The sequence below is a fragment of the Monomorium pharaonis genome, chromosome 7, assembly GCF_013373865.1.
Source record: "Monomorium pharaonis isolate MP-MQ-018 chromosome 7, ASM1337386v2, whole genome shotgun sequence".
NCBI lineage: Eukaryota > Metazoa > Arthropoda > Insecta > Hymenoptera > Formicidae > Monomorium > Monomorium pharaonis.
In genome coordinates this window covers 12056823-12079143 of record NC_050473.1, presented here as the reverse complement: position 1 = coordinate 12079143, position 22321 = coordinate 12056823, and the positions used below count along the sequence as shown (strand labels likewise).

General features: G+C 44.0%; 4 protein-coding genes across 4 annotated transcripts; 1 reads left to right on the top strand and 3 right to left on the bottom strand.

Annotated features, from left to right (window-relative positions):
• Positions 1-2450: 2450 nt before the first annotated feature.
• Positions 2451-3851, bottom strand: LOC105836431 (the record flags this gene model as incomplete). Its single annotated transcript, XM_012680459.3, has 2 exons — positions 2451-3254; positions 3576-3851. Coding segments are annotated over 2 exons (585 nt in total), but the record flags the coding sequence as incomplete, so codon positions are not given.
• Positions 3852-4340: 489 nt separating this feature from the next.
• On the bottom strand, positions 4341-14934 carry LOC105836413. The gene is made up of 5 exons (XM_012680422.3): positions 13105-14934; positions 12111-12399; positions 6895-11418; positions 4796-6821; positions 4341-4710 (listed from the first exon to the last, which is right to left on the bottom strand). Exons 1-4 carry the CDS (start codon positions 13230-13232, stop codon positions 6459-6461), a joined length of 5304 nt encoding a protein of 1767 aa, XP_012535876.1. The 5' UTR covers positions 13233-14934; the 3' UTR covers positions 4341-4710; positions 4796-6458.
• Positions 14935-17488: 2554 nt separating this feature from the next.
• LOC105836412 (MORN repeat-containing protein 5-like) lies at positions 17489-18612 on the top strand. The gene is made up of 4 exons (XM_012680421.3): positions 17489-17786; positions 17904-18090; positions 18156-18315; positions 18423-18612. Exons 1-4 carry the CDS (start codon positions 17648-17650, stop codon positions 18594-18596), a joined length of 660 nt encoding a protein of 219 aa, XP_012535875.1. The 5' UTR covers positions 17489-17647; the 3' UTR covers positions 18597-18612.
• A 5-nt stretch (positions 18613-18617) lies between these two features.
• Positions 18618-22315, bottom strand: LOC105836423 (NHL repeat-containing protein 2). Its single transcript, XM_012680447.3, has 9 exons — positions 21874-22315; positions 21456-21622; positions 21210-21369; positions 20709-21124; positions 20398-20627; positions 20051-20276; positions 19674-19871; positions 19494-19607; positions 18618-19392 (listed from the first exon to the last, which is right to left on the bottom strand). The coding sequence occupies exons 1-9, from the start codon at positions 22274-22276 to the stop codon at positions 18994-18996; spliced, it is 2313 nt and encodes a 770-aa protein (XP_012535901.2). The 5' UTR covers positions 22277-22315; the 3' UTR covers positions 18618-18993.
• Between the last annotated feature and the right edge of the window lie 6 nt (positions 22316-22321).

Sequence of the window (22321 nt, the reverse complement as noted above, 5' to 3'; positions counted from 1 at the left end):
ATTTTCACTACGTCCATCTCTTTTTGATTTCACCCACTTCTCCTATGGGATAAGTCCGACGTTAGCAATATAAGGATAATATTCATAGTCGAATCTTATAGCGTTTTCGATTTGCTGACTCGACCCGACTCCGAGTCAATGGTTTGTTCTTTTCCACTGCAAAAAAAGTGATAAACTGTGCAAGAAATGAAGATAAAAGGAACAGATCATTGACCCGGAGTCGGGTCGAGTCAACAAATCGAAAATGCTATTATTTAAAGATCGTCTCAAGCAATGTCTTAAAGTGTTAATACGGCTCTGTGATTGGCTGATGGCATCTTAAGACAGTACTTAAAATGATCTTAAATATAAGATCCGACTATGAATACCGGCCATAGTCTTATTACATATATGGTAAAAGCAGAAAGGGTATTACATACATGGTAGATTTAGCGCTGTTACAACTAAAACACTTCATTGTAGATGGCCCTTTAAGACCATTGCATGTACATTCTCTTAATCGTAATCGTAATTTTCGACCAATATTGCTCAAATTAGTCGTAACTGACTGAATTAACCAATCGTATTGCTCAATTTCTTACGGTTACGATTAAGGAAATGTACGTGCAATGGCCTTAAGGTTTCGACGCGTTGGATTGGGCGACTGTAACCGTAACCAGCTGAATCAAGTACGTGATTGGTCGAAATCTTACTGTAATGATTATGTCAATTCATATGTGAGGGGCTATAGGCCGGTATTCATAGTCGGATCTTATATTTAAGATCATCTTAAGTACTGCCTTAAGATGCCATCAACCAATCACAGAGCTATATTAGCATCTTAAGATATTGCTTGAGACGATCTTAAAATAAGATTTAACCAGGGTTGGGAAGTAACGCGTTACTTGTAACGCCGTTACCGTTTTCGTTACATTTTTTTGGTAACGCTCGTTACTTTTTTATGTCTGTAACGGTAACGGTAACGTCGTTACATTTTTACAGTAACGGTAACGAATTCAGCCGTTATTTTTATCGTTACTTTAGTTTCCTATATCTTTTATATCTGTTCAATAGATCGCGTACTGGTCGCGCGCATTATTCTTAATGGATAATTAATTCTTAATTGGATAAAAATATTCCGATATAGGGCGCTGGAAGTCAATGCCACATGAGAATGCCCTGTTGAAATATCTTGTTAATGCGATGCGTAAACCTTTTATTTTGAGATTTAAAAGACTGTAGATAGTCGTCTTCAATGCGCAAATACATACAATATGTATAACCTATCTGCTAGATTATAGGTTACGTGCAATAAATGCAATTATAAAATATTTATTTCCATATTTTATAATATATATTTTAAATATATGTTTGAAAAATATTCTCTACCTTATATATCTCTACCTTAAATTCCGCCACTTCCGCCGCACGACGCCAAAACGCACGACGTTGTTATCTAATAAATCACTTATTAACCACTAGATGGACAGTTAGGATTCTTTTGAAATTCAATTTAATATATTTGTCACAAATACTGTTTGTCTATTTTTTATTATATATACAGGCATCGAGAGTTCTGGACTTGTACTGGTAATATACTAGTATAATACACATACGGATATCAGTAAAAATTGTAGTTAAAAATTTACGTAAACATGAGAACAAAACTTGAGAGGGGTGTTAGAGCCCAAAAGGCTTCTCACTCTTTTTTTAAGAGAATAGAGATCGCTCTTTATTTTTTTTTATATCAAATATTTATAAAATTAGTTTTTCAGAAAAAATATAAAAAGTACTTTTTAAAATTGAATTTTTATAAATTATTTTATAATTATACTAATCAAACGCGATTATTTTCTTATAATGAAATTACTGTGTAAAATAAAACAGCGCTTTTAAAAAATTTATTGAATTAAATTTCAAAAAAAAAACCTGAAGACTATCCAATGGCAAATAACTGATTACTAATACTATATGCGTGATTGGATAGCAATCTATAAAATATACTTTTTTAAAATACATAAATAATATAGCAAGCGTTTGGCGTAAAAGGTTATGTGCACACAGCTGAACAAGTTGCAGGATTTGTTGAAAAGCGAAATTTAGAACAAATCAAGTGTAATACTTGTTATGAGCTTTTAAACGAATGTGACAAATTATTATAGTTTTTGAGTTATACAAAAAAAATTATTACCACAAAAGTTTAATAAATACCATACTTTTTTAATTAAATTATTTGCTGATTCCATACACGTTAATATCTCGATTATTGGTGGACCTAACCCAAGACAATATACTGGCCTTTTATGTTCATCTCGATCCCTTCTATATCTTTTTACGAGCGTTGACCAGTATATTTGGGACACCCTGTATAGTAATTTTACATATATAGCAATTGCAGTTTATCTAGACCACACACGCAGTTATGATGCTAAATAATTAATTATAAAAATAAGCAATAAAAATTAACATTATAATTTAAAAAAGTATATTTTGTTAAAAATATCTAGCTGCGATAGATGAATTTATTGACGAAATGACAAACTTTATTGGTATCTTGACCATTAATTGCAACATTGATAATGTTTATAGAAACGTTTATACATATAATTTACGTATGTAAAATTTATTACAAAACTAACTCGCAAAACGAGCGCAAGGAAAAATATCGCTGATACAAGAAGGGCGCTTTTTTTCAACAAAACACATGTCACAATATTTCCATTCGCAATAAACTTAATTAAATCGCTTTGTGCAATCGTACGAATTTCGGTCATTTTCCTTCGCTGAAACTCTTTTCTCTCATAATATCTTCGAGATAACGATCGTCACGAGCGAAAAGATTCGGGCGATTATGAGCAATCATATAAAAAAAAAAAATTCACTTGTTCGCATGTCACTCGTATGACACAGTATTTTTCAGTATCGATTCCGTTCGCGTCTTTCGTAAGACTGATTCAACTCATAAATCATCTCGAATGCGGGGATGCGTGAGACGCGACGTTGAGGGTGGAAATAGTTGAAACGGAAGCGTCATCCTTTCTCGCGGATGCGGCGGTCGGCGCGCGATTTTCGCTCGAGACCTCCGCGTTCCGCTCTTGCGCGTTCGTAGAAGCGATTACGATGGAATACGGCGGGGGATCCTCGAATTTGTCCTGGCCGGGAACGACGGTCTCTGACGTCCGATTGGGTCCCGTTGTTCCCTGAACTGTCACCACGGATGCGTAAGACGGCGGTAAATCTGGAGGCAAACGCACCGTGAACACCGACGATCCTGTCTGTAAAAAACGAATTTAAGAAAACGCTAATTTAGTTTCTTCTTTTTCAAGCGCATTTTGTAAGACAAAAAAAATATTGCAGCGATAATTAAAGTTTGACTAATTACAGCTTAGGCATAATTAAGGATATATGACAATTTTTTTACAGCGCATAACTTTTACAGTAAAAAATACAAATTACAATTGTAATATTTCACAACGAGACACCTCTTTTACGTATCTAATTTATGCCGAAATATTTTCCTCTTATGTTTGCGACAGTTAGATCCGCGAGATACCTTCCGCAAACAATATGTCGCGAATAACATCGCATAAAAGTACCTGTCCGCGATTGGCAGTAATGTCCGAGATCGTCCGAATCGCCGCTCTTTGTTGCTCGAATAAAATTCTCGCGTGAGTCCTCTTGACGGTGTAGACGGTGTATCCGCAAACCAGGAAGAAGAGCAGCGTCAGTATTACCAGAACGATCCACATGTGCTCCCATTGCAGTAATATCGAGGCTATCATCGCCGTCGATACCCATGCGACCAGGACGGTAGCCAGCATGCGGCCGGAGCAATCCGCATCCTGAATAATTCGCATTATAGATATATTTCCTTACGAGTCGCGCGCGTTTCAGATTCACTCCGTTTAAGACGAAAGGGCGCGTTTCTAGAGCTCGAAGGGTCTATCCCATCGACATTACAGTGCCATTCTGTAATTTTGTTGCGACAATTAACAACGCGCGATCTAGACAAAGAATTCCGAAGTCCTTGACAGCGGTCGGACCAACAAACGCTGATAATTGTCGGCGCCAATTAGAAGTGTAAAATTATCGCATCGAATTATGTTATTGATAACCGTCGATAATATTATAACTAATCAGCAAGGTCGGATATACATACCATCAAGATCAGAAAAAACATCCTGATGTGATATGAGTCAGTCGGAGAAAGAGACAATTTCCTTCTCGCGATCGTTATTAAATCTACGTAGGCAGCTTATCGCAAATGTAAACTACTTATTTACGATGATAAACGATTTCCGAGTTGATACGTAACAGAACGCCGCTTTTCACATTTCATTCGTGTCTTCTTGGCGTAAATATATTTTTAGAAAGGGATTCGATTTTATTTGGGGAAAATAGTTGACGATGCGATCAAATTTTGGTATACCATACCTATCGATTTGTAAAGCATCGTGTGTCGATTTCGAAATTGGTTTTTACATCGTTTTACATCGTCCACGCACTACAACGTTGCGTAAGAGATTGGGGACACCTGAGCTCAAACGCAAGGTATCTAATTTGTGTCAGCCCATCGTTTGTCCAAACGCTTCTGCTCCGGATGCTAACGTTCAAATGTACATACTCCGACAGAACAAAATACGATGAGAAATCCAAGTCAGTCCATGATGCATAAAAATCCTGCACGTTGCACAACGCATGCAAATCACCGTTTGCGAGCGATAAGAAATACTGGAAAATGATTTTAATTGATTAGAAATATAAACGGATAGTGATACAAGTTCGCGAACTAAAGAAATATCTATCACTCGCGTACCTCATACGTCGATTAGAATACGTTTAAAAACTCGCGACTGTCACTCTTGATACGATTCAACGATCGCCCGGCGCAGCCGAAGAATGCAATGGCGTTTGTTTGCAGTGAAACCGCTACTTTAAATGGAAGTTTTCCAGTACTGTTTTGCAAGCGGTTTCATTCTACCGCGATGCAACGTTGAAAACTGAAAAACAATAAGCCTCCACTTTTACAACGACTTTGCGATAACCACGCGATAAGCGACTGAAAATCCCCCTCATTGTCGTTCAGCGCGGTTATCACCTAACATTGACGTGCACCATTTTGACGTAGATAACGACAATGATGCGCATAATTAGACTAAAATATAAAAAAAGTTTCTCTTGGCGACAGAATGCATATGAAGGCATTGTTAAATGAGTAATTATTGAATAAGGTAAAAGTAGTTTGCCGAGCGAATTACACATTAACAACGATGATGTGTTATCGCTGTTGATATCATGTATAGGTTTGTATATCATAAACGTAATCATGATACGACTGTACGTCACGTCGAAGATGGTGTCGATTTAAATTTGTAACAGCAGGTACAAATAAAATTTTCGCTCTCTCTCTGTTATATATTCTACATTGTATTTTACAATGCCGATGCGAATTAATTAGTCGCTGTTTAAAAGTTGCCTGTGTTGGGAAAGTAGTTCGCATATTGTATTATTATAGTAAGTAGGCGCGATACCAGCGTACCGCAGTTTCCTTATCTTATGTTCACAAATACAGTAATGCCCAAAGAGCCAGCGTGGAATTTGCCTTTAAAAACGACAGAACGAACGAGAGATGTTGCTTTTTATTCAAACGCGTCATCCGTTCGACACATTAAGTCTTCGTTGAAAAAATACATTGAAATATTTTTCACATACAATGTGCGTGCGTTGCTGAACGTAAGCCTAACAGATTAATTCTACGAAATGTACAAAAAAAAAATTCAACGCACAGTTACATATCACAATTGTTGATCGTATTAAAAAGGAATGCGTATAAAATGTCAATCAGGGTCCAAATAGATTATTAACATTCGATGAAAAACTTGCGTTTAATATTCGCCGGCGACCGCGTTAATTGTCACATTTTGCTCGTACATAAAAAAAAAAGAAACATAATAATAATTAATAATTATAATAATAATAATGATGATGATGATCATTTGGACCGCGATTAAGATCTTTCTCTTTCGTACCGTCTTTCTTATTTTCGTTCTTCAGTCTGTTATTTTTATGCGTTTAACCACTCCCTAAATATATCATAGAGTCATAAGATCCATATCAATACAATGTGGGTCCAGTCGACATATATTAACGTGCCGCGAACGATATCGCGAGATATCGCACTAATTTCTTATTCTCTAAGTGAAGACAATGGAGAAACTAATTCGTAATAACTCTAAGCAAAATTGTTTACAAATTTTCTAGAACATGCCAAGTACACACGTCCTACCTTCATGGTTCGGAAAGAGTGGGCCGCGACGTCACGTTGAATCGCTCAGCTAATAGAGAAAACGAATCGTTTGAGCATGTATCGAGAATCGGTGGTTCGTCTCGATAATACAAAAAAAAATTCGTGCATGTAGGTGTCGAATAGAAGGAACAGGATCGAATTAATGGCATTCGGAGGAAGGGTGATAGGGCCTTTAGGGCAGCAATCGCGGATTGAAACGTCCCATGTGCAATATAATACCGGAAGGATTGTGCCGCACGAAATATAAGAAGGGCCTGTCGAGCTTCAATCTCGGTCTCTCTAATGATCCTGAGATCTGCCTTTCCTCCCTGTAGAATCCGTACAGATTCGTGCGCGATTGTTCCGCGTAAGAATCAATATTGTCCTCTTGCGGCACCATGCCGTATCTCAACGTATCCTCCTCAGCAACGTTACCGGAATTGTCATCCTCCATTCGTCGTCCGACGCTTCTCCTTAATGGACTCGCGGGATACGTTTCCACGTGATGTCGACCGTTAAGAATATTTTCGTCGCCACAAGTACTAAACAAATTCATCTGCGGGAAAAGATTGGACGATTATAAATAATGCATAATAAACATATCGAGCAAATGAAAGCGTAATGTCTACCTGTAACACGTCGGCTAAGTGAAGACGGTGACCTACGCCGTTGATACCCTTGAAGTCGGCATTGCCCGAGAAGAGTTCGTCGAGTCCCATCCTCTTCAAGGCGGCGGTCGCGTTGACAACCGATCTGTGACTGAACTTGGGCACTTGCAACTCGAGACCGTGCCTCGGTATCAGGACCTTGAGAAGCTTATTCCAGGCACCATCGCGAAACGCGCTTCTGACCAGGCGCTGCTCGAGACGGTCCAGAGTGTCACCGGGTGCTGTGTGACCTTGCTGACCCGGCAGCACAAAGATCGTCGAAACCAATTTGTCGCTGCCTCCGAGAGCGACCGCCGTGGCATCGATGCTGGGCTCATAGCCGGCCAAGACACCCGCTCGCCAAGTCGTAGCCGGGACCGGCACGAGTTTCCTTTGTCTGACAGCCGGCGAGACGGCAAAGTACAGCTCGCCGTCTCTGCCGATGGAACTGGTCAAGCTGCTGTTACAATCGGTCTGGAATACGTTGGCGGAGAGCGCCGCCAAGGGCGATCTGAGCGGCACTGTATTCGTCTTGACAAAGTCCTTGATTCTGCCACCGGTCTGCTTCCTGACCAGCAAATTCGTTCTCCTGCGTACGAGATCGCTGATGGTGGCAAAGTTGACCTCGGTCACGAGCCCCTCATAGAATTGCTGGGCCTGCTCTTTGTAGAAGGGCATGAGTTTTCGGACCTTCATCTTGTCGGCGAACAGCTCGCGGACGAAGGCGGCGTTTGCGATACCCTGGCCACGGGCTAGGCCCACCGCGTCGGTTATATTTTGAAAAACCAAGTGCGGATTGAACGTGGCGACGTCGTCCAGACCGAGCACCTCGTTCATCTGATCGGACGTCGGACCGCGAGCACCCAGAAAGATCATCGCTAGTAAGCTGGTCATGCCAAATGGCGACAACGCCAGCGACCTCGCAGTGCTCAGACCCTTATTGGTAGCCACCCAGAAATTGAAGGCCAGCTCGTTGCATAATTTAGCGAAGTTTACGATATCGGCGCTCGTGTGTCTTATGGTGATGTCTAAGCCGATTGCGCTCTGCGACGCGTCTAGCGGTAAGAAGGACTGCGTCGGAGACTGCTGCTGTTCTTGCTGATGCGCCGCCGCTTCGGCACCTGGAGAACGAACGTGAGTGCTCTCGTTCGAGTTAAAAGGCGGCGGCGACGACGACGACGACGACGTTTGAACGTGATTGACCGGTTTCCTCAGTGGCTTTGGCGGTTTTGGCGGTTTCGGAAACTTTGACGTGGACGACGAAGCCTGTTGCGATATGAGCGTCCACTTGTCCTCCACGCTTACGTCAGCATCAGTCTTCGTGACGTTAACTTTCTCGGACGGTCTATAACCGGCCGCAGGCTTCGACGTCTGATGGACTGGAACACTCGACGGCGGCGTCGACGCTTGCAAGCGTGTCACGTCCGGCTTCGGCGAACTTTCGGAATGCTTCAATGACGCAATCTTGGTCTCCGTATTGTTATATGAGTACCCGTCCTTCTGTATCGTCGCGTTGACCGTTGACGCGGTCTGCGTCACATTTTTGCCACTTTGAATTGACGTATTATTGTCAAGCTGAGAAATATTCTCTTTGATTCTGCTTGCGTCGTCCGTCGATTCTTGGATCAACGGAGAAGAAGAATCATTATTATTATTATTATCCTTTTTATTCTGGGTTTTATCTTGGTCTTTGTGGTTCGCTGCGCCGCGATTTGGATTCTGCGAAAACGCAGAATCAGTAGAATTTCTGTTTGACACGATAGCATCGTCAAAGGTAACATTCGGTGAAATGGAAGTGTTCGTGGTAACGTTATTATATGCCTGCGAGCTCAACTCCGAAATAGAATCATTAGCGAAATAAATCGGAGCAAAGGAATTGTTTTTTTCGCCTAATGTCTCTATTTTCAGGCTGCTCTCCGTGTATCCCGAATTTCTTGTGTCATTCGCGATTTTCACGGATAATTCAGAACTCGATTCTGTCCTTACAATAGGCGCTTCCGTCGTTTTTACCGTTTCTTTAACTTCCGTTTTTTTCTGGCTGCTGCTCGTCGTTTTATTGACGTTTGGCAATCGAATGTTGGCATCCGTTGTTGCTGTTGTTTTATCGGGATTTGTAGTAACGATTCCCACAATATTCGCGCTCTGTCCAATATTATCTTTTGGTTCATCTTTAATAATCGTGAACTTATTTGTCGAGGATGACAACGGCGCTTTCGTAAAACCGCCAACTCTCTCATTATTATTCGGCAATTTGATTGGTTTTAAAGTATCGTTAGATTCTTTCGTTTGTGTATCATAAATTAATGTACCGTTTCGGGCCGGGTCCGTTAATGTCTCTTGCGACGTCGATTGCGTAACGTTTCTTTCCTTCTGCTCATTTACATTAGGTCCCACAATGTTCTCATATATTTTAGTGACATTTTTGATGGGTGCCTGGGTAGGCTTCGTGTGTTCGTTTGTTGCGTTCTTAGCCGTTTGGCCGCTACTAATTTGCGGGACGGTCGACGTGCCAAATCCGGCAATAAGGCCACTCGCTAAACCGCTAGCTATTAAATTAGACGTGTCCTTAGGTAAACCGATTGGCTCGATCGCCGGGATGCTGGACGGCAACGGTGCAATGCTCAATACCTGATTGATCGCGGAAACCGGGTCACTCAAGTTCAGGCTCGCGAGAGCGTTGTCGAAGTTGGTTGTAAGCTTACTCGAAGATGGATTCGTGTCGATCGACGCGGTTGTTGATTGCGTTTTGGTTGCGTCGGGCGCGGCTATTGAAGTAGACAAGGTCGGCTTTTTAAACGGCGTGACCGAGGTCTTTTTCACGGTGCTCCCGGTAAACGCGGAACTTTCGGTCTGACTCGCCGGCAAGGCTGCAGCCGTAGTTTGTGTCTTTTCAAGCTGCACAGGCGAGAATGCCGTTGATTTCGAAATCGTTGCACTCGTGGTCGATTTGAATCCACCTGGCGTCGTGGCTAAATTATTAGTCGATACTCTGTTGCTCGTCGCTGTGACCCGGGAGTTCGTGGAAACGCCGGTGGTGCTCGCTCCTCCATTGAGAGGACGATAAGTGACGGAATAGTCAACGAGCTCGGGAGTGGTCTTTCGAGATGGAATTTCCATGGTATCAATTACATAGGTATTAACGACAGGTCGGACAGTCTCTTCGTTTGCCACGGACACGTTGCGTCTCTGTTCGTAATTAACATTCACGATCGGTATCTCCGGCGTTTCGTTCGAGAGGGACGACAGAGGCAAGACTGGTGGTTTCACTTCCGAAACTTGATTGATTACACTCGAGAAGGAGTCGATTAACTGCGTGGGTAACGGTTCTAACGGCGCCGAGGATTGAATCTCGGTCGGCCGATGATTAAGATAATTCTCCCCGTATGTTGGTGTAACCGAGCTCGACGAGGCTTTCGTGACCGTTGAGAGACCGTCCTCACGGTAATCATAATTATTTGGGACGGTGTACGGGTGCGAAAACGTCGGGACCTTGATTCTCGTGACGGGAGCGGGCGTCGACGGCGAATGTGGCGTGATTTCGTTCTCGGGTCTCGCGTGAGAAACCGGCACGGTAGCGAGGGTTTGTGGGATTATTTTATCATCGCTCGTTTGAGATCCTTTCGTCACGCCAGACGCGAAAGAGGAATCGACCTTCGTCACGTTCTTGCTCTGTACAAGTATGTAACTGGCGTTCGAGGGAGACGTCCTGTCGGCCATCAATTCGCTGGATCCGCCGAGCGTCACGGTTTGCTTCGTGGCGGAGGAATGCGTCGACATGCTCGGCGTGGTGGTCGTCGAGTGAGTCGCCGGGGCCTCCATCCCTTGGCTCACTTTGTCACTCGCAGTCGTCTGCTTTGTGATACTTATGGGATACATATCCAAGCTTGTCAGCTGCGGGAACGTCGTATCTTCCTCGGGCACTTTCGACAGAGGTAATTCGACGTACCGTTCCGTTTGACTTTCCTCGGTCTGAGCGAACAGCTGAGTAGTCGCCGAACTCGCGGCACTCGTGTCGGCAGCCGTAGACGGATCGGCCTGGTCCCCCTTGATCCTGACACTCTCGACCGGGATCACGCTGATTATCTGGAAGATCGGGCTTTCGGTGAAGGTCGATTGCAACGTGGACAACTTTTGTTCCGTCGGGGTGATAACCGGCACCGGGATCATCGGTTTCTCGGTCGCTGGCGTTGCTTGCTGCGAATGGTGGCCGTGCAGAGGCTTGCCCGGCGCGTTATTCGTAAAACCAGCGTACGCGTTCGTCTGAACGTCCGACGTCGCCGGCTTCTTCGTCGGATGTTTCGATGCCGATTCAGCTCCTATCTTCTCCGCCGGCAATTGATTGTTCGGGGAGATCGCGTCAGTCTCGCCAGACAGAATCGAAGGTAGAATGTTGCTCCACTCGACGTTTGCGTGTTCCGGAATCTTCGGTATCGTACCCGTTAAGGTCGGTGGCTTATCGAGTGCGCTCTTCAACACGTTCTGTACCTTCTGTACCACATCCATGACCTAAAATGCGATGTGGAATGTGTTAAATCGGTAAAAGGCGTGAGAGCCCCGTTAGCTCCTACCGTTCACGTACCGTTTTTGTTCGCTTCGCTTTTTATATCTAATCTTTTTAGAAATCTATACAACTGGGATATCGTAACACAATTAAAGTGGAGGGAAGGCCAACGGTCGTAGTATACATTTTTTTTTTAGTTTCTTTAAACTGCACGCCGTTAATTTCAATCTTGAAATTGAACCGGAATAATAATAATATTACAATATTACGTGGATAACCAATTCAATAATCTTGACGCTAATAAGAATCTTGATGTCAATATCTTAAAATACCGTAAAGACTATATTATACTTTCTTCAATTACTGAATGCCAAAAACAATTCGTGTAAAAAGTTTTTATTCAACTCAGCTTTATTAAAATAAAAATTGATTTAAAACATTTTTATTAAATTCGGAGTGAGATTATACCGTTCAAAGTTATTTTATAATCGCTTAGACTTAATTTTAAAAACCTATTGGAAAAAGTATTTTTTAAATTAATGCTTTAAATAATTTTTGTCAACTGGCCATTTATGTTCGGCAATAGGCAAAGTATTTTCTATCCTAAAACATAATAAGTGATATCCTATATTATCTCAGCCGTCTATGATTACGGGACGAGAAACAAAAGAGGCGACACAAGTGACGGTAAACCGACCTTTTTGCCGCCCGTCAGGACATCGTCAGCTTTTTGAGGCTCCTGCCTGTCCATTGCGACGTGATCCGCTCCACCTGCCGCGATGAGACCTTGAATTTCCTGAGCGGTCATCTGCCGCGTAATCATATCGCCCTTGTCGTCGTAAGTATAAAACTGAAACTTGTCGGGCCGCAAAAGTCCGGCCGGGGAAGCGACCAGTTTGTGGTTGGACTGCGTCTCGTTTTTGCCGTTCGGTAGATGATGCGCACGTCCATCGTGGTCCTGACGGGTAATCGTTGACGTGGCCGCGCTGTAAACGCACGGGGGCAGACGTCCCAGAATATTATCGTAACTCCTTGTTCGCTTGGATCGGTCTAATCTTAATCTAAAGTTACATATATAAATTGACGCGTAACATCGAGATGTAACGCGAGGCAGATCGAGGCATTCGTTGGTTTCTCACGTGGAAAGTCTCCCGTCTTCCCGAGGTTGTTGTCTCTTGAATTCAAGTGGTCCCGATAAAGAGTTACGACAGCGACGGTGTAACAGCGAGGAATCTACATCGAACCCGATAAGAACGGGACGGGGGTTGAATGCGGGCGCACAACTTCTCTAATTAGGCCCGCTCTCGTTAAGACCGGAGGAGGACGTCATCAGTTGCTCTGGCAGCTCGGGAAACTAAACCGCGGTATCTCTAATAATAAAGAGCCGACCGTGTTTTTTTTTTTTTCTTTATCCCGCTCGTCTTCCGCATTCTCCGCGTCCCGTCTTTCCCACGCGAGGCGTGATTTTATCCGGACCCACTGTTCGTATTATCTCATGCCTTTGTAACTCGTCCGCGTTTATTATAATGGAAACGCGTGTTGATTACGTTGTTGATGCATCGCGTTACGCTCACACGCGCTGTTCCAAATCTATTCATTCGCCGTACAAATTTACATGTTTAGCGGTGGACGCGGGAGCGACGCGCGATACTCACGCAAAAGTTAATTGGGCTCGCTCGCGTGATACTGACCTAGGCTCAAACGTAGTCGCAGGCACGTGCGTACGTTCGTCGCGAGCCGGTAAGGCCGCACCTAACTGCAGGCTCGTCCAAGACACGATTAGTGCCGGCAGCAGCCAGCGTAATCGCTGCGACAACATGGTGATTCTCGATTCTCTGAAAACAGAAAGACACGACGAGATTGAGAACTGCAATTGCACTTGCCGCGGGTTTTCTTTTCTTTTTTATTTTATTTACTCGCTCAAATAATCGAAGAGCATTCCTGATATCAAAGCCTTTAAAATGGAACGCTCCTCGAAAGATTTTCTTTGAAATTGCGGAGAGAGAGAGAAGAGAAAAAAGAGCAGAACTAAAGGAAATGATACGTTTGCGTGCTACCGAGATCTGGCTACGTAGACACGAGCTAACCGAATAACGCGACAGGAGACAGCGTGAGAAAGAAAGAAAACGTGAGGGAAAGAAAGAGAGAGAGAGAGAGAGAGAGAGATAGGTCACCGAACCTTCCAATTTCTTGCTAGTTGTTGTTACGTATCGGTAACCGGTTTTACGTCTCGCCCAATTATCTGCAATATCTCGCGCCGCCTAGGGGATGACCATCGCGCGCGATTAGCACGCTTTGTTACCTCGAAGAGCCTCGTATCTCGAATGACTGAGAGATGACTGCAAATACTAAAACATGTATTTAATAGTTCCCTCTTTCCTCTCTCGCCACGTACATCCGTAAAGGTCGAGACAAATTGCCGGGGAATTAATACTTGCACTCACACTTTGCGAGCGATGATAGGCACCCTGGAAATGTCATTTAATCCCGTCGAGAGGAGCCGCGATCCCCGTCAATAATCGCGATGACTGAGTCGCGCTCGACACCACCGACGAAACGATCAACGAACTCGCGATAAACACTCGTGATAAAAAGGGGGGGAGAAAAAAAAACGAGAAGGCTGGATGTTCGCCGAGGGTTCGTCGATCCCTCTCGGATGCTTCGATTCCCTCGAGCGCGAGAGACGCGCTGATGGGTCTCTATCCCTTTTCCCCTTTTCTGCTCCTTCGCGTCTGTCTTGCCTCTCTCTGTCTCTCTCTCCCCTGTCTTCCCTTCTTCCCTTCTTCGTTAAGGGATCAAGGACGTTTAGCAGTTGAGACTGTTTTGCGGTCGACCTTGCTGTCAGACTCGCCGGTGTAGCGACCTCGGCGATGATTACGGAGCGCGTTCCGCGAAACTCCTCCCTTTTCTTTTCCCGCTGAGCCCTTTCTTCCTCGCGTATATCCGCTCCGCTCCTCTCGCGCTCGCGCTCGCGCTTGACACGACTCCGGGCGTACTCCTCTTCCGACGCCTTCCACTCGTCCGCTCCGCTTCTTCTGCCGTCTCGTACCCTGGATAAACACGTACTGCAAGGTAGGATCCTTCGCTGGTACGAGCGCAGTGGAACAAGAGGCAGAGGAGATACAAGGAGAAGGGAGAGACCTCCGCTCCTGGAGGGTAAGACGGAGAAAGGACTCTCTTTCGCGAAAGAGGGAGGGGGAGAGAGAGAGAGAGAGAGAGAGACGTCGCCCCGTCGCTTCGTCGGATGGACGGAGCGGATTACGCGGAAACAGGTGACCGCGCGTGCAAGTACGCGCGCGCGAATTCTTTTCATCGAGATCGTCTGCGACTCGGAGGATACAATAGCCAATTAGAACGATGTTTTAGAATTTTATCGCGGCGATCGAATCGCCGCGATTTTTCACCGTAATAACTTCGTCCTCTCGTTTCCCCTCGTTCGGGATCTCGTACGTTCGAAACGTACACCACGCTGTTACGAATCGCGCTCGAGGGGGAGGCGAGACGGGGCCCCCGGGAGATAGTAAATAATTTTTCTCAAATGACAAACGTATACGTAAGCGCAAGCCAGGCCGACGATTAACGGTACCTCGACCGAATGAGTATCGGGTATACGCGACGTATGAAATTGCGAAAGAACGACGCGAGAGCGCGGGGAGGGTGAGGGGAGGGGGGAGGGAGGAGCGAAGAACGTCGCAAAAACGTTGGACGTCGGGGGAAAAAACTCTCCCTCGGAAATGGGATTTCGCCGTCACGCCGGGTCATCCGGGAGCGGCGCGAAGCGCGTACGAGTACGAGCGGCGCGCGGCGCGATTCTCATTCTTTGCGCGCGAGGCTCATTCATAAGCGGATCAATCGACGCGTCGGCTCGATTGACGCGGCGGCTCGCCGGAATAAATTTCGAGCGTCAGTCCCGAAATCGAGACGCGCCTTCCTCCTTCCGATGAAACTTTAACGAGGACGGGAGACTGACTTTCCCGTTCGCCATCGCGGCCGCTCGCGAGAAACGATAGATTTAGGTTTTGACAGCAACGATCGCGCCCGTGCGCATCGGCGAGACGGACGGGCTCGCTCGCTCGCGAGAAACCTGTTCTCTCGCGTTTCCTCGCGCGGACGCTACTCTACGTCTGTCCCCCCCCCTCCCCTCCCCCCCGAGTTTTCTGTGAACGTCGAACACGCGCGGGTTAATAAACAGTCGTCCCACTTGCACGACTGTCCATCCGTAACCCACTGTTTACCAAGGCAACGGTACCGCGCCAGGCCGCGCCGGATTAAGGTTTATCCAACGGTTTACCTATCGACAAATTTGACGTCGGACGACGGGGCGGGAGAGCGAGGGGAATCCCGGGAGAAGCGACACGCGGAAAAGGGGAACGCGAGAACGAGCGCCGATAACGACTTACGACTCTCCGCAAACCCGACCTATTTTCATCCCGCGTCGTGGACCGCGGCGACTCGCGTCCCGAAATTTTATTTCCCTCATTCCCCGAACGAGACCCGAAAGCTGCAGTCCTCTCTACATCGAGGAACGCATCTTCTCCCTTCGGATACGCGTACTACGCGAACGCGATAACGATCGGACGGAGACAGGGAGAAAGAGAAGGAGAGAAGGAGAAAGAAGAAAGAAGCGCAAAGTTTGCCGGTGCACCTATGAGAAATTCTCAGGTGCGTGAGAGATTCCCCGGCAAAGAGGTGTCACGCTCGGCTGAGCTAACACGACATTCCAGATTACGTAGCCTGGAATCATTGCTCCGAAGGGAGCATCGTCCTGACACGGCTGGCGCAACGCCACAGTCTTTTTCTCCGAATAAGGCGGCGAATAATCGTAACAGGGGAATCATTAATCGACTTGTAAAAGCGATACGGGTCGGGCGATTCTTAACGCTAACGCGTTGAGGAATCGGAAAGGCCATGGTATTTTGCTCCGATCCACTCACGAGACAGATGTAACGAGCCTTTAGAGTCTCACACATGCGTGTAGATATCTATCATGCAGGGTTCATGCAGGGTTCATGCAGACGCTCCAGGTCCATCGTCTAACGCCGACTCCGCTTCTCGGTCGCGACGTCGCGCACGGCATCTCCTCGACCGCGTTTCGCAGCCGGGCGGCCGAGTCGCGAATGTCGAGGGGACGAATCCTGGACGGACAGATGGGTGTCTCGCCACGCGTAAACTTCGACGCGTGTCTCACGCGATACCCCCGACCGGCCGGCGCGACGGCGGCGGCGGCCGCCGGCGTCGAGCGCGTGAAAACTCAAAGAGAATATTCCTCAATGTACGTGTATACCGGAATGTACCACTTTTCGACACATAACAGTAGTATATGCGCGGCACGATATAGAGACACCGTGGTTTCTCTCTCTCTCTCTCTCTCTCTTTCTTTCTCTCCCCCTCTCCCCCTTTTTCCCTCGGCGAAATATACGCGAGAGACATAACGGTCCTCTCCTCGCCTCCTTTGTGTCCGGTCGTGTTACGAATACGTACACGACAGGCGTCCGCGTCGGCGTCAGGCGTCGCCTCCAAAATCTGATTTAGTTACGCGCGCGGGATACAAAGAGGGGGGGAAAAACGAAGAAAGAGCGGAAAGGACGAGGTTCTATCGCCGTTCGCGAATTCGACACACGCGTGTCCCCGGCAGGCCGTTTGCACGCCGTTCGCGTGCACGTCCCCGAGGCGGCTACGAGTCGGTCGAGATCATCCGGAATACCAGGCAACGAGGCCATCCTGTAAGGATAAACCGAGTCCCGGTTCGGACGCTCTCTCGGGGAGGAGAGACATTCAGGCGCGCTCGGATCCTCCTTCCCCACATTCGTCTCGGCCGTGCGAATCCTCGCGGACCCCGCGATAATGATGGAGCGGCGCGAGGTGCGATAAAAAGGAGAAAATCCGACTTCCTTGCGGCACTTACAATGATCGCGAGCTCCGATTAACTTTAATCGCGCGATTAATTCAACCAACAGAATTATAATGCTTGAAAGAAAATTTCCGACTGCGCGACTTGCTGCCCCTAATTTGATCCTTTTTCTGTACGTCAAACGACAAGAAGTTAATAATTCTATCCACTATGTACTACTTAACAAAATAACAGGTATTACTTGATAAGTTAATTATCGATTAAATTGATCGGAGCTCATAATTATTCTAATCAAACCCCAATTAACTTGATCGACAAGATTAAACTGAATCAAAGTCGATCTTAGCTACAGATATATAGGAGCGTGACGCATCACGTCAAGCATGACGATGGAAGATGACGGCAAAAAGGCAGAAGAAATAGAAATGTTGCGGGAGATCCAATTTATCACCGGAAGTAGATACGAAGGAATGTGGGATGCAATCGACAAGGCAGGCGTCGGCAGATACATCACGCCATGCAGTTAGACAATTTCGACTATTTTTTTAAATCGTCTTCCAAGCGTTTCTCAAGCGCAACACGGAATTAGAAGGTCGCGTTGTTAATCGGCGCTAATTAATTCTGTTCTTGTTTCGTTAGAACTCGTAGTAGAGGGAAAATTTCGAGACGGTACGTTTCACGGTCACGGAAGCATATATTGGCCACGTGGACAAAGAATGGATTGTACCTGGTTTCGCGGAGAAATAGTACAAATGCGCTATACGTTCGCGGATGGTTTATCATATCGAGAAAGCGGATGGGATTATTGCGTATTTCCCGACAGGCGGTTAGCCGACTCTTAAACAAACGCCTCAAAATTTATCCCGCGTATTCATTGTAAAAATATTTCAGATTCTATAATTGCATAGTGAACGGACTGAGACCAGCCGGAGAAGTGCTGAAAACTAACGATCAGCCTACTAAGATTATTCCGCCATTCTGCTACGATACCGGCGCTGGGATATTTGACCCAGACAAAAATTGCATAACATCGTATCATAATTGTAAAAAAGTAAAAATACCTCTCGATAAAATTATATACGATACATATATTTATTATAATAAGATAAATAATATAAAGGTAACAATATATATACACATTTAAATTTACATTACAAGATATTGAAGATTCCAACAACGGAAGAAATAGCTTGGATAAAACAAAATTGCCGAAAAAGTTGGTCAGAGCCGACTGGTCATCGTGAATGGTTGCTCGAATATTGGCACTCGGGAGCGGCGGACTTTGCAACGTTACCGCCAACCAACGAAGCGGAAAATTGGTGGCAGAGGTAAAAAAATGCAAATACTTTGAAATTTTAAAATAAAATAATTTAATTATAATATTAGTTAATAAAATATTACAATCGAGTTTTGTTCTAATTGTATTAAGGTTGACAAAATTTACGAGACATTCGCCTCTATCGACATGATGCATAAAGAACAATTACGCTTAAGAGAACGATTAAAAATTATAGGAAAATATAAGAAACTGTAGCAAGAAATTGATGCAATAGGTAAGAGCTATATATAAAATTTCATAAAATATATGTAGTAATACAACTATTACTTGTAAACATATTTATATTATATATATATAAATACATATTTCCAAATTTAATATCTTAAAAGTATTATGCAACGTACACGTTTACACTTTTCGACATATATCGAAAGCGTAAAAACGCATTTCTTAGCCAATAACGAGTTCTTTCTCCTCAGTAACAACTGTTGGCGCATCTGTTCTTCGTTGTACATTGAACAATACAGACAACTTTAGTGGTACGCACGTGTCCGCTGTGCAAGCCATTATGTTTAATGTGACGCGCAATTGATTGCGTTCTTCTTCTTCTTCGGGAAGTTTCACCGATATGGGAGTCGAAAGTCTACCCGTCAAAGATTTCGCCGTCCACGTATTTGCGGGTAAAGACACCTGCCATTCTTGCGGTGCGTCTGCATTTAATTTCAAATCGTTTGTGAATACGATATTAAATGAAGCATTTAGTTCACCGCCACGTGTATTCACTGCTGTGTCAAAAGCAAACACATTATCAATATTTCTATTTGAATCACGTCTGAATGTGACAGTCATCTGAAAAATAAAGTTAAGAAAATTTACGCTAGTACTTTATGCAAATCTCTCGAGTGATAAGTTATATTTTAAAAGCGATTTAAAACCAGAAATATACTTACGGTTGAAACTTTCTCGTTTTTTAGATCAATAATCTTAAGAACGTGATTATTGGTATCTGCTATGTAAAGAATGTTACCATCTGGACTGACAGCAAGGCCACTCGGTTCATTGAACTAACATTTTAACAATTTGTAAGGTATTTTTTAAATTATTTCTTAAAAAAATATTATAAAACTTACAGTGAACGTTCGATTAGGTTTGCCATCGCCAAACAATGTCTTACAGTGCCCTGTCGCAATATCTATGCTCTTAATTTTATGATTGTATGTATCAGCCACATAAATTTGTTTATCTAAGTGATTCCACGTTACACCCAATGGATGTTGAAGTTTAGCCGAATACCCTTTTCCGTCTACATCTCCAAAAGCATGCAAGTTCTGCAATGCAAGTTAAATTTAAAAATTTTGTGGAAAGATAAATATTATTGTCTTGATTCATTGTTGCTATTCAAATGAAAGCTGATATTTGTTCACATGTTGAACAAACTGACTCTCTTATTTTAAAAAACAAGCACAAAATGAGAAAACAAATGAGAAGCATTTATTGTTGAACGAACCGCTGGATTTTTATCCCCTCCACAAACAGCAGATACTTGACCGCTATCTAAATGCAAGCGTCTGATAGCACTGCTTTCGCTGTCCGCAAAAAATGCAGCTTTACATTCCTCAACAATTGCGATGCCGGAGGGTTGTGCTAGTCCCGCTGCGTGTGGATAACTATTGTTACGATTTTCCTCCCGGCCGCTTCCAACGATAGCAACGCATGTTCCCGCTTTGTATTTTCTAAAATATAAACAGATTCCTTTAAGGACAATTTTTTTCAATTTTACACAACCTCTGTTAAATATTCAAAAAAATATTTAAAATGCACAACGTGAAAGATGTCATGTAAATGATGTCTCACTTTTCCTTCCACCAAATAGTATCTTCCAAAAACAGCGCCCAGATTTGATGAGTACCTGCTATGGCAATTAACAAGACTGGTATAACAGTGCCTTTATACTCGTAATGATAAATTGCCACATCCCAAGGGGACGACAAAGCTTGATCAGTACCGTGTCCTCCACCATTTCGATCGCAACCTTGTGAACCAGTACCAGCTATGGTGGACACGACTTTTTCGCTCAAATTTATCTAAAAAGTGATTAATATCAGAAATAGATACACCGAATCGACGTTGTGTATAATACATATAATTGGCACTTTTCTCCTTACTTTCCTAATGGCATGATTATTATTGTCCGCAACGTAGATTATATTATTGAGCACACAAGTTCCTTGTGGTGAATTAAATCTAGCATTTTTAAAATTGCCATCTTTAAAACCCTGACTGCATCCACCTACAACATGCTCCACTCTACCATGCTCATTTGTAATCACAATCCTATTGTTACCACTATCAGATATGACTAGCTTCGTCCCTTGCTCTGACTGAAGAACTGTTAGTTTGCCAGGAAACAATAGACCATCTTTAGAAGATGGTAAAAGGTGATGTGCTGGCTTCAGCGGAAGACTGTGATTCGACATTTGATTTAAAGACTTGAAATGCGCTATCGCTACTTTGGTATATAACAGTATTTCATCTTTGTGATCTTCACCCACAAAAACGGCCAGTGGTTGACCACTAGGTCCTGAAATTAAATTTAAATGCAGCTGTGATAATAGCAAATATAAATTATTTAATAAAAAAAAAGAAGCCAAGATTTTGCTTCATACCTAACATAATCAGGCTAGGCCAACACATTATTCCCAGATCGTGCCACATTCTTAACGTTATGTCATTCACTACAGGATGCATGATATTGTATCTCTGTACAGCAGATAGGACATTCTTCGAACTGCGCTCATTTGTAAATTTGGCGCTATGCACTCCGATCTATAGAATAGAAATGTTATGAAATCATCAGACACTATCTTATCAACAAGCATCTCTAAGTTCGTATAATAGAATAGCATACTGACTACCACGAGACCGTCCTCTACAGAGACTTTTTTTTCGACCTCTTCTAACTCAGCCAAAACATGCATACAGTTGATGCAGCAGTATGTAAAGAAATCCAAAAGCACGATCTTTCCCTTTAGATGCTGCCCAAGTGACAATCCCTCTGACACGTTGAACCATTCTAAGCCTGTGTAATATATGTATTAATTGAAATTACAACAATTAACACAATAATTAGCCATTTTTCTGTAGAAGATAATTATCTCTTTATTTCCACAGTTATACGCAATGTGAATATTACAAAAATTTACAATGGCGCTGATTAGTCATGTTTCTATGCTAGATAATCATTCATTTATTTCTAATTAATTGTCTGCAAAGTGGAATGTACGGAAGAATATAAAGAGATTCTTTTCGTGCGATTCAGGTAGCCAGTACCTTTTGGAAAATCGTGAGCCTCCGCTCCGCTGTTTTCAAACTTCCTAATGTGCTTTAGGACCAACTCTTCTTTCTCCCTTCGTTCCGTCAGATCGTCCAGGTGCAAACGCAACTGAATGCAGATCTGCGTCAGCTCCTCCACTGTCTCCTGCGCGTTCATCCTTTTGTTTACGAGTCCGCACATCGGCCGGTTTAAAATCGGAATGAAATTCCACGAGGGAATGCGAAAACTCGTTACACTTGCGACAGTCGCAACGTCAGTTCGGAGCGTCACTTTCTCTCTCTCGCTCTTAAGAGCATTTGATGTGTTCCGCATAAAGACGCACGGGGCCCTGAATGACGCTACCGATCTCGATGGAAGCAGAGAACGAAGGAGGGAGAGAATGAGATGACATTTTCTCATTATGTCATCGAAGCCCAATTAAATGTCGTTCGACGTTATCGGTTT

Coding starts and splice junctions, on each gene's coding strand:
- LOC105836413 (XM_012680422.3), bottom strand. CDS start 13,232: ATGTTGTCGCAGCGATTACGCTGGCTGCTGCCGGCACTAATCGTGTCT. Junction 12,400..13,104: donor GCGACTACGTTTGAGCCTAG/GTCAGTATCACG, acceptor GTGCGTTTACAG/CGCGGCCACGTCAACGATTA. Junction 11,419..12,110: donor TCCTGACGGGCGGCAAAAAG/GTCGGTTTACCG, acceptor ATCGCATTTTAG/GTCATGGATGTGGTACAGAA.
- LOC105836412 (XM_012680421.3), top strand. CDS start 17,648: ATGACGATGGAAGATGACGGCAAAAAGGCAGAAGAAATAGAAATGTTG. Junction 17,787..17,903: donor CAGATACATCACGCCATGCA/GTTAGACAATTT, acceptor TTGTTTCGTTAG/AACTCGTAGTAGAGGGAAAA. Junction 18,091..18,155: donor TGCGTATTTCCCGACAGGCG/GTTAGCCGACTC, acceptor AAAATATTTCAG/ATTCTATAATTGCATAGTGA.
- LOC105836423 (XM_012680447.3), bottom strand. CDS start 22,276: ATGAGAAAATGTCATCTCATTCTCTCCCTCCTTCGTTCTCTGCTTCCA. Junction 21,623..21,873: donor GGCTCACGATTTTCCAAAAG/GTACTGGCTACC, acceptor TATATTACACAG/GCTTAGAATGGTTCAACGTG. Junction 19,393..19,493: donor AAAACGAGAAAGTTTCAACC/GTAAGTATATTT, acceptor TTTATTTTTCAG/ATGACTGTCACATTCAGACG.